The sequence below is a fragment of the Mchenga conophoros genome, linkage group LG23 (assembly GCF_057382185.1).
Source record: "Mchenga conophoros isolate Kocher_MC1m ecotype Shallow Benthic linkage group LG23, M_conophoros_male_GT1.1, whole genome shotgun sequence".
NCBI lineage: Eukaryota > Metazoa > Chordata > Actinopteri > Cichliformes > Cichlidae > Mchenga > Mchenga conophoros.
The window spans coordinates 12,476,874-12,494,399 of record NC_140547.1 but is presented as its reverse complement, the minus strand read 5'-3'; the positions used below and the strand labels follow the sequence as shown (position 1 = coordinate 12,494,399).

Genomic DNA, 17,526 nt, shown 5'->3' with positions numbered 1-17,526 from the left:
TGCAAACTGTGAGCTGAAAAAAAGCAGATGGTGATAGTTTCACTCTCTCTGAGTCACTCTTTTACTTTCACTCTCATCATGTTTGGTCAGCAGGAAGCTCGAAGGATGTTGGTTTGGTGTAAGTTCTAATTATACTTGCAGTAACACAACTTGTTGTTGTCAACGCAGCAACATGTATGTTAAATGTGATTGCATTTCAGCTGCCTCCTGTCAGCTCCGCACCCTCGTGAGGAGGAAAGGAGAAACTGCTGTGACTGTAAATGACAGCAGATTTCAGCAGACTAATGACTCTCGCGCTGATCTGAAATAAGACAGGTGCACATAAGTTAGATTTTTCATACCAACAATTCAGAAAATTTATATTTATATATTCAGAATCTGCTGATGTTTCCTTATATGTAAAGTATAATTTAAAATTTCTTTCTCACAGTGAAGAAAACACACTAAACTTAAACACTGGTATCACATTGGTACTTGGTATTAACATATTTTCACAGCCAAAGCATCTCAGGATCAGAACATCCTAAGCCTCCTGTCCAGTGTTTTCAAACGCCGTGACAGGCTTCAGCTCGCTACAAACCATAATTCAGTGTGATGGAAAGATGAATATAAAAGAAAAGTGTATTAATGACACAAAACACTTTATTAATAGGAGTAAGTTATTCCGACTGTAAAAAGAAGAGTCTACGGAGAGCTTTAAATCTCTTTAATGCGAGTGCCAAAATCTGTCAAATTGCTAATTTTGTTACTCAGTTAGTCGCAGCAGGTCATTCAGTCATTCATTCAACTTTTCAATCATTTCAAGACAAAGGACCTCAACTTAGAGAAACTAAAGATCTGAAAAAAATTAATTAGTAACATTGAGTTACTAATTTAATATATGCAATCTTTTAACAAAACTCAAAGAATATTTCAAAATATGCATACTGACTTTATGTAATTTGATTACATGTACATTTTCTGTATAATCTTTCCTTTGTTTAGTTTTTATACAAGTAGAGTGGCAGTCTGTTACAGGGCCTCACCATTGGCACCAGTCACACTCATATTCACACCTATGGCTGATTTACAATCACCAGTTAACAGAATTTACGGCACTTTTAATAATATAGCGCCAAGTCATAATAACAGGTGCCTCAAGGCACTTATGTTGTTATGTAGATGCCCTACAATACTAAAGAGAACCACAGGAAACCCAAACCATCTCCTGTGAGCGGTCGGAGTGAAAGGAGGAAGACAGGACAGAGACACACTGTGAAAGAGAAGTGTAAAAACACAGTGAGTAAAAAAGGTGAATGAAGAAAAAACACTGGGAATCCCTCAGCAGCCTACACCTATGCAGCATAACTAAAGGAGGATTCAGGGTCACCTGATCCAGCCCTAACTATATTCTTTAGCAAAAAGGAAAGTTTTAAGCCTGTGTCTGTCTCCTGAATCCAGGAGAAGGGTCTAAAAGTTGAAGGCTCTGCCTCCCATTCTACTTTTAAATACTCTATGTAAGCCTGCAGTCTGAGAGCGAAGTGCTCCGTTGGGGTGATATGGTGCTATGAGATCTTTAAGATAAGATGGGGCCTGATTATTCAGGACCTTGTATGTGAGGAGCAGGATTTTAAATTTGATTCTGGATTTAACAGGGAGCCAGTGAAGGGAAGCCAATATAGGAGAAATATGCTCTCTCTTTCTAGTCTGTGTCAGTACCTTTGCTGCAGCTCAGTTAACCTAACATGGAGATCTTTGGACTGTAGGAGGAACCTGCAGAGAACACGAATGTCCAGGATCTCCGTAGTTTGTTCTAAATACACGGTGAAAGGCATTTCCTTCAGTCATGTTCAGAATTATACTAAAGCTGTATAGAGTACTCTTATATGATATAACTATTAATTTTTGGCATTTGCACGGAGTTACTCTATGGTTGTTTTTCCAGTGAGGCCAACCATTACACTACCCCAGCTAGCCATAGAAGGATAAATGGACTTCCTATTCAAGCTTAGCTCTTATAATAATGGATGACTGGGAACTTGTTTGGTTATTAGAATGTAAATTGAGTTGCTAGAAACAATACTGATTGAAATTAAAGACCTAACTTAAATAAAAGCAGAATGTTGTTTAGGGAGCAGCAACACAAAGATTAATCAACCCTGTGAAAGACTGACATTAACACTCCACATTTCATTGAGTACACAACAAGATTATTACTTATGCCAGTATTTATATGTATACCGCTGCATCGGCTGCCTCTTTCATTTCATTAAAAGACGTGCCTTATTGGGTATTAAATCCTGGCACTCGTAGCACTTGCATATGTACTCTGTTCTCTGTCTGAAGTAACTGACAAGATTCAGGAGATGGGGAATCACATTTAGATGAATTTTAAACTTCTTTTTTTTCTTCTCTTGCACTCTCAATCATCTAGCTCTCTCTTCTAAGCAAGCATTACCTCATTTGCTTTCTTTTGTTGTGCGCTTATCCTTCCATCATCCTGCTCTGCTGCTTATATCTCAGTTCCTGTGTCAGCTGAAACTGCCTCGAACTCAGCTGCTGCGCATACGGAGTGAAAAAAAAATCAGCATGGCTCTGCGGACCTGACCCACACCCCCGTCATCTCTGTGTAATTTTGTCCTGAGACTTTCTTCCTACATCACCCTGCTGAATTCCAGCAATTTGCTCTACAGCGCTAGAATTTAAATGTTTAATTGAGGCACTCGTGGCCTGAACTTTGGTGGTGCGTGCACACCAGCGATAGCAGCTGGTGATCAAGGGATGGTGGCAGAGTATACGTGAGAAGAGATATTTATGCTTGAATTATGATGGGTTAGAGTGTGATCGGCCGCTGATGCCGGATGGGTAGTTCCACATATGGAACAAATGCAAGTGTATGTACGCTCACAATGGACTTCTAAGCATGCAGCGGCCAGCACTCTTCGTGCAGTCTCTTGATGCAGATTTCCTTTTTCATTTCCAACTCACACACAGATTAATACATACAAAATGCCCACTCCTTCTCTACATGAATAACACAAATGTATTCAGCTCAAGTCCTCCGAGCTGGAAAATAAGATCAGTCAGGGAGCCTTTGACCCTAGTCCGTGGCTGGACGTGGATGTGGCAGTGAGCGGTATAGAACGAGTGTGCATGCATGTGCTCATGCAAATGTTTTACCCACAAAGTGCTTCTATTTGTAGATATTTATGCATGCGCACACATGCATTCGTGTACGTCTGTGTGCACACGCATAAAATCTAAGAAGCAAGTGTTCATGCTCTGGGGCGCTGGCGTTCATTTGCTGTAGTGTTAATATTCTGTGCGGTACACCTCAGCCACTGCTGCTATAGGTCTTTATTATTGTCATCTTTTTGACTGAAATATGAAGGAATGAGGGAATTGCTTGTTTGATTTGCCTGATAATAAATTCTCTGTCTCTTTGGCTGTCAGTGGCATTTATTTCTTTGTTTGATTTCTTCATTTTTAATCCACCTCAACATTTGGTAAATAAATGCTTTTTCATTCAGTTAACATGCTTGTACATGACTTCTTTTTGCAGTCGTGACTCGACTGCAATCGAAACGATGTTAAATTAACACACAGGATGTGCGGCCCATGTCTTTTCCAGGATCTTTGCTACACTGACGGACACGCTGCTCTGAATAGAACTGTCCTGCTGAGGCATAATAGACCATCGGAGGTCCACTAATCTCAGCAAGGCAGGCGCACTGTGCCTGCTCCTCCAGCAGCCACAGGATATGAGATGCTGATCAGATTTCTATAATCAATTTACCAGAGCAGGAGGTATAAATCCTGTCCATTCACTCATTCTCTCTCTGCCCCCTCGCTCTCTGTCTCATTCTCCCTCTCTCTCCAAGTCTCCCCCCCTCATCCTTTCAGCACCCTGCTTATAGTTGGATGAATAATTCAGCAGCCAATGTGGTGAAAGGTGGAGTAAACAAGTCTATTGCCTAATATCCCGAGAGGCTGCCAAAGAGAGACGAGCGAGGGCAGAGAGGTAGCAGAGATAGGGGAATGGAGCAACACAGAAGGAGGGTATCTATGGAAAATGGACATCCAGAGTCTTTCCTCATGACCTGCAGTCATTTGCACTTAGATTGACTCAGAGGTTGTGCCAAAATGGCACAGCTGGCTTCAAGTGGTTCTCTCTGCTCCTCTCTCTCGAGCCACACATTGGCAACCATTAATAATGAAATCATACAGTGAAACACAACACCTGTGCGATAGGGTGGGAGGGAGTTCACTGCCCCAGCCTTTCTGAGACGAGAGCTGCCGAAACAAAAACGAGGATGAAAGCAAAGTATACTTCAGGCTACTGTATAAAACAAGTCATGACTCTCTGTCCGCTCGCCGAATGTCATGGAGAATAACTCTATTCAGGTTTGAAGTGCAGAGTAAGTAGCTTTTATTTTGACACAATCAGGTATACAGGGACCCTGCTTAAACACGAGACACATACAAATGAGCAGTACAGCTTTTTGTGCTCGCAGTAAAGCTAGTGCGGAGAGAATTCAGAGGACACAGTGTGCTTACATAAGGAGCTAATGTAATCTCACACTGGGGTTCTATCCACTGATTATGCAAACAGAACTACTGATTGATGACTCATCCAAAATTCAATTATCACTCTAAACAGTTTTATCTGGAAATCAGATTAGGATTTTTTTCAAGTACCGTGTTAATTACAAAGACAGCAGAATATTTGTTTTTGGATCTTTTTTTAAAAATCTGCCATATTTATAAAGATGGATTCAGTTGATTCAAACGTCGAAGCTGAGAATTTAAAGCTCCATAGCAAGACACGTGGACTGCAGCTATTGAAGTGTTGTGGATGTTACAGATGCTTTGTGGCCTGAGTGGGTTTCTGTGCTTTTATATGAGGGAGACAGCTGTACTCACTGGCATAGTCTGGCTGCCGTGGAGCGCGCTGATTGCAGACTGAGCCTCGGTGTGTGTGGAGAACTTAACGAAGGCGCAACCTGGAAGAAAGAGCAGATGCACACCGCACACAGGTAAACACACACAAACATACAAAGAAGTACATTTACACATGTATATATTAATATAGAGAGAAATATATTGTATATCCTGTACAGTGTTCACTCAAGTGAGCCTTTAACAGTGTACAATATATTAATAAATTAATAATAATAATAGTTGAATTATATTTGACACCACAGAAATCGCTGTGCAGTGAGAGCCTCTCATTGCACAGCAGGCTGCCCAACTCCAGGCATTAGGCAGGCAGACAAGCAGGCAGAAGCTGCAGGCAAGAGATTGCACTGATGAAGCAGAAAAGCATGCTATTTAGCACCACATGCCTGTCTGTGCATATTAAACACGAGCTAAACTGGCTAAACTTAACTAGCAAACCATCTAGGTTCTCAGAACAATTAATTGTTTCTACGACAAGATGTTCTGATCACTTCCTCTGATTTGAACAAGGCCCGAAACAATCAAACCTCTTTGCTGTACTGTCCTTAAAGAACTATGATTTTCTCTCTTTAGGGTCTGGCTATGATACCTTTTTCTTTCAAAATCAACCAAGAAAGTACCCTTAGTAGAAATGATTGAAGGGGCAGAAACTAAAAGATGCATCACCATCTAATTCAAGACAAAAGAAAATGCATTCTCTGTGAAACTTGCAGTAACTGTCCAGCCGACTGCTCATGCAGGTCTCTGAGCTCAGTTTATTAAAATGTGAGAAAGCTAGAGCGAATAAAGATGCCCAGCGACTGACACAGAAACACATGTGGACTAAATCTGGGTCTGTTGTCTGAGCTAGCAGGACTATCCACTGAGCCACCGTGTCCTTTTATAATTACACCCCATTTCACCTAATTTCATTTTTTCATGTTAAGTTTCCTTTTTTAAAATTATTTAATCTGTCATACTGTCAGTCTCCTTATCATCTTCTCTGCTTGACCCAGTCACCCTGCCATTCTTCCTCTGTTAATGGGCTTACGCCTATGGACACCAGCCTATCACGATGCCCATTCAGCTGTCAAAGCACTGCCCCCCCTATTGAGATATGAATAGATCGGGGCTAGAGCTCGCTATGACCTGGACAAGGATTTTGCCACAGTAGTACAAACCATACATCAGTATAATTATGCATTTAACACTTCCTGCACCTTTTTAAATAAACTAAAAAAACTGAACGTGTGAAGCGGTGAGGAAGCATAAAATATTCTCTACATGTCATTTTGTATCACAGGACTTTGAGATGCAACATGGTGATGAATTTTTTTTCACTTGTTTAGATGTTTTTTATTTGATATGATATAATTATACTACTAGTACTGGTACTGCTACTACTACTAATAATAATTATTACTATAAAAAGACTTTCAAATGATACTCTCAGCCATTACCAGAAAAAAAGAATTGTGATGATGTAATAGAGGATAATGACTTGAGTGTTGACAGTTAACTTAGACGGAGCATAAATACTGCACAGCCACAAAGAAGAATGCAACTCGTTCCCATCCCCACAGTGGGGACACTTGAATCGTTTTGACATCCGTCTTTCTTTTCTCCTCCTCCAGCGTACTGCAGAGTCAGAATGTTCTTCAAACCCTTTTAGATATAATTCCATAACGATTTCCATAAGCCCCGGCTGGGGAATAGGCTTTAGAGACATGAAAAACCACTGGTCTCTTTGCTCTTTGTTGCATGGCTATCTCAGAAAGGGCTTCGGGATATCAACACTTCAGTACCTGCGTAAAGTCCAGCGGTACATTCAAAACAATAGACATCAGCAGGATAATGACTGGGATTTTGTTATGCAGGAAATTCAGGTAAATACTGAAAAAGTGTTTGCAAAGCCAACAGGGTAATTTTTAAATCATTGCTGAATTAGGTGGGATCACAGCAAGATATCACATGTGGTGAGAGAGCTGGGTTTTCCAGGACTAGTAGCAAGACTAAAAGCAAAAACATTGTCCTAATTAGAGTAACGATAAATTTAAATATGGCATCTTTTAGAAACTATTAGACTTTGACAATCCCGTGTCCCAAACAACATAACGTTAAATTTTTGACATCAATTAACCAGTCGGGCTACTTGACCTATATCTGATGGATGTGCTGCACAGATTTGAGACACACACTCGGATGCACTGTCACTTCTTTGTCAGTGACCTAAATAATGCTGTCAGCTGTATCACGGCTCTTACCTTTGCTGTTTCCGTCAGGACCTCTTAGGACCGTGCACTCTTCGATGACTCCGTAAGGCTCGAAGAGGCGGTAGACATCCTCCTCGGTCTGTTGTTTGTTCAGCATCCCAACAAACAACTTCCTGTCTTCTGGAACAAAAACAAGAGTCAAAAGATTACATTACAACTTTGACCTCAATTATGAAACCAATTTAAGAGCATACAATAGTGAATTGTACAGTAGAGTCACCGTTGGTGGAACAGAGACAGCAATTTAAAAAGGAAGTCTCATTTTCCGCAGGAACAAAGACACTTTCGCGGAGCCTCGGTACAGTAAAGTAACTGTCTAGTTTATTTAGTGCAGGTTGGCCTCGAGTCACATTGTATTATCTCTTTTCCCAGACTGATCATTTTAAATCTCCACTATAAGTGGGTTTAGTCCCATGTGGGCACATATACTATAGCAGCAGGGGGTAAGTGAGTGGTCAGGGGCTGGAAAGAAGAAAGGAGGGAAATGGTAGACTAATGAAGAGGTTTCTCACATGCTCACACACGCAGCCACAGAGACCCAAGACAATGAGAGAGTCTTTGGTCCTTTTAAAAGCAGGAAGGGGCTCCAGGCAGCTCTAACCTCCTACACACCACACTGTACTGGCTGAAAGCTCCAGTTCTCTCCCTCTTTCTTTTACTCACTCTTTCTCCTTCCCCTTTATTCATCTATCTCTTTCCTGCGTTCTTATTCTCTCGCTGATTCTACATTTTTCCCCTCATTCTTTTTCAACTGCCCGCCTCCCTCCCTTCCTCCCTTTATCTCTCTCTTACTCTACTAATTGCTGCTGATCCAGTGTTTTTTGTGCAGCCAGAGAAATATTTCAGTGTGCTCTTCAGTGAACAATGGCGTGTCTCTCCAGTGAGCAACGAAGGCTGGGAGACACGCCATGAATAACGCTGACTTTTCAACAGATAGCCCGTATGCCACCGAGTCCTGTTAAATGCTTTGGGATCTGATCTTTACCTTGACCTGACACGCTGTGTTTACTGATGTACTCTGGCCTTCCATGATTAATGCCACAGTGCAGCATGTCTCAGTTGGCAGCAGAAGCTCTAAAAATCTTCCTTTTATACAGATTGTTTCTCCAACACTGACCTGTGCCATCACAGGAGACTGAGCGAGAGGCAGGACAGCAGCAAAAAAAAAATCGCCGCCAGGGGTATTGCCTGGTGTCGGGGTGACCTGCGACGGCTATCGATTGTGTCGTGCCGTTGCTGCTCTCTGACCCTGAGCCAAGCTGATACCCACATTCCTGCAGCGAGCACGGCAGAGAGTGTGTATGGACATGGCGCCCAGCTTCGGTTTCAGCGCTCAGCAACCCCAATGATGCACCTTTAAAATAATCACCCGTGTCAGAGCGTTGTCTAGGGAGGGGCATCCCTGGTGCCGGCTCCTTATTGCAAGTGGCAGGATCAGAGGCTATGTATCAAAATGGAAGTGATGCAATGTGACATCTGTCAGGGTGGATTGGAGAGCATTTATCTGCAAAAAAAGAAAAGCCCTGAACTGGAAAATGAAAGGCCAAGATGGTCCTTCCTTTTGCTGGAGGGAGAATATAAATTCTGAGGTTGGATCAGCAAGATGAGTCAAGAGTGGGGGATGGGGCTGGACTGCACATATTTCCCTGAATGCCGTCAGACCAAATCTTACATACGGTCCTGTGACAGAGAGGAGGCCATCTGAGCTCCTACTGTACCTACTTGGGCTCTAGGTAGTAGCTTATGCGGGTCTGAAAAGTACCAGTGCAGAACCTTTAACAGTTCTGTGCCTTTCATTCTTTATTGTATCACAATATCAGTTCACAGTGAATTACACAAAAGCCTCACAGTGTTATTGTCTTTTAAAATTGTGTTTATTCTAATTTATTTTTGCATTATGTGTGACAGAGGTATGGAGACATGTGGAGATGGTGACTGCAGAGTATCTGCTTCTTTTGTATTTAGCAGAAGTTCCTAATCTGCAGCTGCGAGAGAGAAAGAGATGGAGTACATGTTGTGGAACATAAATGTGCTTTGAAAACAAGCTAACAATGCATGAAAACAGATCATCTAGTAGATCTGTTCCACTGTCTAGGATTCTGCTCTGGCTGCTCTCAACTAAAACGCTCCCTTGGGAATTCAGGTCTTGTGTTCATTGCCAATAGAAACATTATCTCATTTATCTACAACGCTGCAGCACAGGCGGTGTGCAAACAGACACAAACAGAGTGAAAACACCTACAGTCATTTACAGATATCTGACAGGGGAGGAAAAAAAACGAACAAATGAGGGACAAAGGGAGGGAGAAAAAAATTAGACGCAGAAACAAGGATACCCTTGCATCCCCTGATACAACGGATTAGAGATAACAGCTCTCCCCCCATGACCACACACACAGTATACACATGAGTGCATGCCCCACTGTTAACTATCTTGTAACTACAGAGTATTGACATTTTCTCGGGAATCACCTTAACCCGCCTGAGTGCTGCCAACTGCTATTGCTGCTAACTTCCATCCGCTAACTGCAGCTACAAAACTCTCACAGCACCCAAGGCTGCTGCTAATTGCAAAGCCGCTGCTAGCTGCAAGTGTAGTTAATACTAATCTCTTGTTTAATCACTGCTGTGTTACAAGCTGCAGCACATATTACAAATAATCTGCATTTTCACTGCAGTGCAAAGCTATATACATATGTCTGTTTGTGTGAATGATACTGATTTAAACAGAGGGGGAAAAGGTTGTCTTTTCCTTTGGTTTCGTCAATACCTTGTTTCATTACATTTCTGAATCTGGATCTTTTAAAGAATCTGGACACAGTGATATAAATTGGCAGAGCCTCTGTTACTTCTTCCCTTTACTGTTTGTTTTTTTTGTATGCTCTTCTTTCATAAATCCCGAACTAATACGATGAAATACTCAATTTTTCCCTTTCTCCATTTCTTCTAGAGAGTATCTTTCTTTCATATTTAGTGTAAAAAAAGCTTGTGACAGAAACAGCGATCTACCAATTCATGGCTAAAGATGAGATTCAGAAGAGTGCCATGCTTATGCATGCTTTTATAAGTCTAATAAAAGGAATGTGTATTTATGCTTCTGCCTTTGTGCATACATAAAATAGTAGCCGTTTTTGCGCAGACCTTTATGCATCTGGTCCAGTACTTCCTGGACCATGTTCAGTTGATTTCAGTTGTCACAGTAAATTCAGGAGCACCTCTCTGTGTATCCTTTATCAGAAAGAAACTAAATTCAATTTGTGATTCACTGACAGCTTTTAATAGCTTTCTCAGGTATTAAGGCATTAAGATGCATTTACAGCTCACTGTAGCAGAGTACTGTATTCAACTTCAGTGACACACCACTGATGTCCTGATATTCACCTCCCCATCATGTTTAATTTACTCTGAGTTACTAAACAGATGCTTGTTTGGAATAAATGCATTGGAAATTAAACTCCAGAATAATGAATTGGCAGTGTGCTGTCTCGTTATAAATATTGATTTCCTATAAGATTTATAGGTCCATTTGAAGCTGCTCTAATCAATATAAACTTTTCAGACTAAGCATGTTGGCCCTGTGTGAACTCTTAGAGTTAACAGCACTAAAGCAAATTAAAATCAGTAATATTTCATATCTCAATTTTTCATGCTGTTGCCTAACCATTAAACTACGTGCATGACAAACAATAGCGCAGTAATCCCTTTCTCATGCGTGTGTTCTCAAGCTCAAAAGCACAATACTTTCTTCTCTTTGTTTCCACTGGAAGTTTAAAAAAAATCTCCTCTTCACAATAAACAAAAATACACCACATCTCCAGCACAGTCTAATATACTGTAGACTTATTGCGCTGCGTTTGATGATTACGCTACATTACTATGCAAGAATTTGACAGTGGATTGAGACTTTGTGAATAGCAATGGGGCAGAATGGGAGTTTTTGGAGCAACAAGATGAAAAGAAAAAGAGAGAGAAGCCGGGGAAGAAGAGACGCAGAGAGAGGGAGAGAGTAAATGTGTGGGAGAGTGGGAGTGATGAGCCCATACTGTAAGTTGCTGTGCATACAGTCCTGTAGTCCTTGATAAGCCAGGATGGATGAAAGAGGCAAACCATTGGAGTGGGTAAATCATTGTCAGCGGTGGGTAGGATGAAGGAAGCAAAGGGACGTGAGACAGGAAGGGAATGGGATGGAAATGGGAGTGAAGGGAGGAGGGAAAGCATACCAACAGCTTTAGGCGCTCCCTTGTTTTCAAATTTCCCTTTTCTAACTGTCTCTTTCTCAATTATTTGCAGCGGAAAGGCAGTATTATGGAAGGAGTGAGAGATATTGTGACAGAGGGAGAGCGTGCGCTATAGAGAAAAAGTACTTGTCGTAAGGATGGGGAGGTTGCTATGACAACTACTTATACAGCGGGCTGTCAGTCATGTTTCATTGGAGTTTGGAGAGGAGGAGATGAATGAAAGGAGCAGAGGAGTTGGGGAAGGAGGGGTTGGAAAAGGGTCATTTCTCCATCTGTCTGCTGAGCCCGAGTGTAAATTTGACTGTCAGGCTTGCAGATAAGGACAAATTATGAACAATATTAGCAGGCTGATAAAAGGGAACAATAATGAATGGATAAATATATTAAAACCAAATGAGATAGCATCCAGGCAGAAACAGGGGCCCTGAGAAGCCATCCAGGTTTTCTCATTTGAAGGGGAAGATAAGAGCCAGGGAGAGGCTATGAAGGGGAAGGATCTACCATATTAGAGTTAGCTACTGTAGCATACTTCCTTGTCAGAAGAAAGAAAGAACCAAAAATCACCCTGTAGCAGGAATACCAAACACTCTCCCTCCTTCACAAGCCTATTATACTTCTCCAGTGAGCAGGATGCCACACAATAACAGTGTCAGCATGTGTTCAAGCATAAAAAACACAGACTGAATGGAATGAAATTAATTAACCCTAAGAGATCACAGTTCTTAGCCAGTGGAATTGAATCCAATTTATTACATATAGGGCTCTAACTAGGGTTGTGTTTGCATTAATGAGATGCGTGCATGGATGTGTGCAAATACAGCACGTGTGCACTCTTGTGTATAGGTGTGCTGAGGGCATCCCTCCTACCCTGGGTATAGCAAGGACCACGGATAAGAATGGAGACCAATAAGGCAGCGAGCCTGAGGTTTGGCTCGGCCTCGAGATGAGAAAACCCTGCCAAATTAACGTCTGAATAATGAGTCTTTTATGTGCTACATTAATGCCACAGAGAGGATGGACACATTTTGTCATAATGTTGGAGCCACATCACACACAACCCAGTTAGCAGGTTCCACCAGCACACCTTTAACTAAGGAAGAAATATGGGTTGATGGAATAGTTTGTTTACCAATTTCTAAACTAAATTAGCACTCCTGTGTGTGTGTGCAGCTGTCTTTTGAAGTTTGCATGCTAACCCACTGAGTTGACAGCACAAACCGTAAGGCCTACCATGCGCCCGCCCTAATGAGGTAGCTTATTAGCGCTGTTTCCCTTACGACTTCAGATGTTGCTTGGAAACAGCACAGCAAAGAAAACAATAGTGTAGATCCAACCAAAAAGCCATCAAACCTGGAGCTCGCTGATGTGCAAATTCAACACATTGTTGAACCTCATATGACTGAATGAAGAATGAAAACTAGATTTACTGACTGAATTTAATTGTTTATGAATGCTAAACACACTGTATTTTATTTTGATGCTCTACAGTCTACAGCACCGTCAACCATACATTAGGTCTACAATTCATTTTTGACACGTTAGCTTTAACAGGCGCTACAGACCTGCTTCTCTAACTCTTGCAGCGCCTGTGGTGACAATGGCTTGACTTCATGTCATAGTGTCATCATGTTGGTGTCGCGGCTTGTCATCGGCAGCCGCAGCCCGTAAAACCCATCAGTAAAAATGCCATACAGCGGTGCACACAAGGCCTTGATAGTAATTCTTCAGAAACAGTGCATCCCTCAGTAAGCACCCCTCTGGGACAGATTCCGCTTCACCGCTTTAACATACATATAGGTATACGCTGCAAACATGCGGGAAGCAACACACAAAGTATGCAATTATCTAAACACACAGACACACGCACGCACAGAACAGCAACTACATCAACAGGCACACTAAAAGAAACATTTACTATGCATGGTCCATGTATCGTATACACCGAGAGCCAAAAACACTGTACAAACAAACATGATCGCAATGAGTAGGAGGCTGCGGTTGGTAAGTGTTGCATCACAAGCCCTATAGCGTTTTAATCGGGCCAAAGAGCTTAAGATCAAACGGTAACGTGTTACCAAACAGCAGCCTCATAAGAAAAGACAGCTTCTATATGCCACAAACATGTCCCCCACACACCAACCGAGTCTTCTCCATTTCTGAGGGGATTTGGAAACTAGTGATCATGAATTCTTTCTGGGCGCTGGCAGAAATAATGATGGATAGCATATATGACACCTAAAAGACTCACCTGTGCATCTACACACGCTCACACATGTTTGTATATAAATGCGCATATAAACACATAAAATGCACATACAGCAAAGATTGTACGCATTAATGCGATCTAATGGCTGCTTTGTTCGGTGCTGCTGGCTGGGGGATCCCAGCAGCATCTTGGCCCCCACTGGAAGCCTTGAACATATAATTACAGGCCCCTGAATTGGTTCTCCCTCCTCTAAACGTTCCATCTAAGACCTCTGAGGTGTGTAAGTGTGAATCTTGGCGTGCACGGTTGTTTTGTGCGCTCTTGCTTTCGGTACAGTTACAGTCAGCTCATCGCCCAGTTGACAGCTTACACTCCCACCTCAGAGGAGAGCAGCTGAAAGGAGAAGAATAGAAGCAGAAATTGCTTAAAATATTTTATCGCCGCCATATACGTCTCAGCAAATTTACACTCAATATGATAACAAATGTGAAATATTACTCACAGCTTTGTGTCGACTTCAGTGCATTAAGGCGCTGGTCATAAATCCTGAAACTGCTGTGCAACTTGCCTACGTAGCTACTGTATATAAACATTTACAATATGGCTCTGCTATTTATATTCTCTCCCTTCATAATGCCATCTGAAGGGCATTTTGGCATCCGTTATATTATGGATTTTTTTCTCCCACATTTTCCTCTATCCCATTTATTGCCATTCTTCTTTCCCGTCCAGATTGTATTTCTATACAGTAGAAGGCCTTTTACCTTTGGCAGTATTCAACACAGCGCTAGCCTGTTTCTTAATTATTTTCTCATCGCTCCACTGACACTGATTCATGAGGGTAACGGTGGACACACCCCCATGGCCAGCCCCCTCGCCCAGCCTCCTCCCCACCACCCCTTCACATAGTTTTTCTCTCTTTCCTACCTCTTCCTTACAGTAGAGTTGTTCTCAGCTTACAGATTCAATCATCTCCCGGACGTTATTTTTCTTTCTCTCTGGTCCCATTTTTGGCCCCTTCTGCCTCAGCATCTCCATGTCTTTTCCTTCTCTCACATTACCCTGTGATTATCTTGGCTGGCTAATGAGTTACCTTCATGGCAACTCATTAGCCAGCCAAGATAATGCTTATTTTCAATTAATTCACTTTGTCTTATATGGAGAGGAAATAATGGACTTCATAAAGAGATGACTAAGGACTTCACCATACATTGAATCAAACCAAGCTCCACAATCCCCCCTACGATGTGTCATATCAGTATCCTCTGACTTCTTGACCTCTCACCCCAAACAGCCTGGTTCTGCCGGAGGGTTTGTTCCTGTTAAAAGGGAGTTTTTCCTTCCCACTGTCGCCAAAGTGCTTGCTCATAAGGGTTATATGAATGTAGGGTTTTTTTCTGTATGTTTTACTGAAGGGTCTATCATTAGGAAAACCATCATTAGAAAAAGGACAATAGGAATTTTCGCGGTAACGCAAAGCCGAACTAATATCTTAGAGAGCAACACAGTAAAGCAAGTAAAAGTGAATAGAAATGATGGGAAAATGGGCGCATGAGTTTGCCAGAGAGAGAGAAATGAACCAAAGGAAGCTTAGGAGGAGAGAGCGAGGGGCCATGCCTAACTCCAGCTCAAGAGAGAGTGAGGACGTACCAGAATATGGGCTATCTCTCTGAAGCTTTGTCTGCAAGAGCAACTGAGCTGGCAGATGACTCTGCTGCACATGGACAAAAGAGGCTTACAGGCCACCCTGCATGTCAGCTTTCCCCAGCCAGAAGTGTGAGAGCTGTAGGGGAATATAAGGTGCACTCATGCACTCACCTGACTAGACCTACAGAGACCTCGGTGAAAGTGGATTCAGATTTTCTCTATGACTATACAGAATGACATCAGCCAGCAACTTTGGTTTCCATAAATTGTAGTCTGGGGCAGAGCGTTTCTTTACTCGAAAAAAAAAAAAACTGCAGTGTTAACAGTTATAAGATGGGGGGGAAATGATGTATGAGGCGAGGGTGCAAATACATAAGTAAATGCATAAGCTCTAAAGCACGTTACTGGCATATTTTTTATACTTTACTGTTTCCATATTATTAGCTGGAGCAGATTTTTCAGGAGGCAAGATGCTAAACTTGGAGGTGCTTTTTTGGGAACCTTTTCCCTACTTTTTCTTGTGTGTTTTTTGTATGCACAGCCTCTGTACTGCTGATATGACTGCAGGGGGAGGACCTAACACTGTCAGTCACATTGACAGCTAAGCTGCCTTATCTGCTCTCTGCTGGTGCACTTTTAATTGGCTAGAAGGTCAATCTGCACCTTTTAGAGGATGTAATTGCACCAAAAGCATTTCATAATCCAGGACAGCCGTACTGTTTTTTGGGCCTAAGGCGAGCATGTGCACGAGGCTTTCATATTCTTGTGATATTTTTTTTTATCCCTACTTGTAAGAATAATAATTTTGGGGAGTTCTGCACCACTGTACTAATGAACTCCTGCAAAGGTTTTTATAGCAGAGCATTTATAGCAGAGAAATGTGTGTGATGACTGAAGGTATCTGCACGATTATTACTGTAGATACAGCACGAAGCTTACGTTGGAGGCTCCTGACACAAAAATTTGACGTGAGCTGCTTGCTGTTGAAAAAAAGAAAAAAAAGAAAAAGCTGTGCTGGTTTGTGTTTTATCAACATGACAAAAATTGTTACAGGTTTGTAAGGAGCAGAACTATAAGAAAGGAAAGATGCATCGCCATCTTCATCAAAGCTAATGCTAGTGGATGAAGCAACATCATACACCAGCCGAGCAGGTAGTTCTTTGCAGCATATTTGTAAGAATATTTCACCGGAGAGAAAAATAATATGCATTTGACAATATAACAATGTACTTGCTTTTCTATTTCACTTGTATTTTCTCTGCCATCCCGGATAAAGGCATTTCAATTTTCTCAAAAAAAAAGCAGCCGTACATGCTAAAAACACACTATTGTTGCAGGTGAGAGGCTGAGTGACATTACAAATCTTAGAACGTTGAGGCATGTTCCTTTTTTGGGGGGGCTGGTATGGAGGATGGGTCGATTGATATCAGAACTGAGAAAGATGAGTGTGGATATGCACATGTTTGAAAGCACACACTGAGACTTGTGCATGTGTGTAAATTTGTGTTTCTTCAGCTTGCACACTCGTTGGAATGGGCAGCTCTCTTTGTCTACCTCCCTAATTTCCCTGACAGCCCATTTGTTTTCATTTCGAGGATATTTTGCTTCATATATAATGAAATAAACATCTATATGTTGTGCAAATCATCAAGAGGAAAGCTGGCATTCCTCATCCGATGTCAGATACATGTTGGCATTGCTATTATACTTCATCCATCAGTTTTATTGGATTTGTTTATTGTCACAGCAAATCATCTAGTGTCCTGTATTAAAGGAAATTGCAAAGCCTACACCCTGTCTAAGAAACCAGTGAACTGTAAGACTACCATACTTTCCGATTTAGCGTGCAGAATGTGTATCTTGGAATAGGATTTTTTTGAGGTAGTGAAAAAAATTTGAACCCGTCAAGCTAGCACGTTACAGCAATGGAAAAGGACTGTCTTTTCTTTTTCATCAGCTTAGACCAAACTATCAGGCAGATGGCCTTTTCCTCTACCCCTCTCTCTTCTTTGCTTCCTCTCTCTCTTACTGACAAACTTTACAGTAAGCATTTTAATTCCCCCTGACCTTTACTGATCTCACCCAGGCAGTTTTGTCCATTGCTTAGGGCCAAAACAAAATGAAATTTGAATTTCCGCTCAGAATAATTTAAGAAGATCCTTTCTATACAGGGAGTCTCAACTATTTTGTAGTTTGGGTGCTGCCAACTTACTAAATAGACTTTCCGTAAGAGCTCTCTCTCTCC

At 41.7% G+C, this 17,526-nt stretch overlaps 1 protein-coding gene across 13 annotated transcripts in view; it reads right to left on the bottom strand.

Moving 5' to 3' along the window:
- celf5a (cugbp, Elav-like family member 5a) overlaps window positions 1-17,526 on the bottom strand; it is a 185,794-nt gene that overhangs the window by 25,049 nt on the left and 143,219 nt on the right. For 12 of the 13 annotated variants that reach the window (XM_085266047.1, XM_085266039.1, XM_085266036.1 and 9 more), the window contains exons 4-5: window positions 7,182-7,310; window positions 4,903-4,982 (exon numbers count right to left, since the gene is read on the bottom strand). In XM_085266047.1, coding sequence (XP_085122173.1) covers window positions 4,903-4,982; window positions 7,182-7,310 — 209 coding nt within the window. The remainder of the gene's footprint in view (window positions 1-4,902; window positions 4,983-7,181; window positions 7,311-17,526) is intronic. The other variant, XM_085266040.1, reaches the window with a different exon arrangement.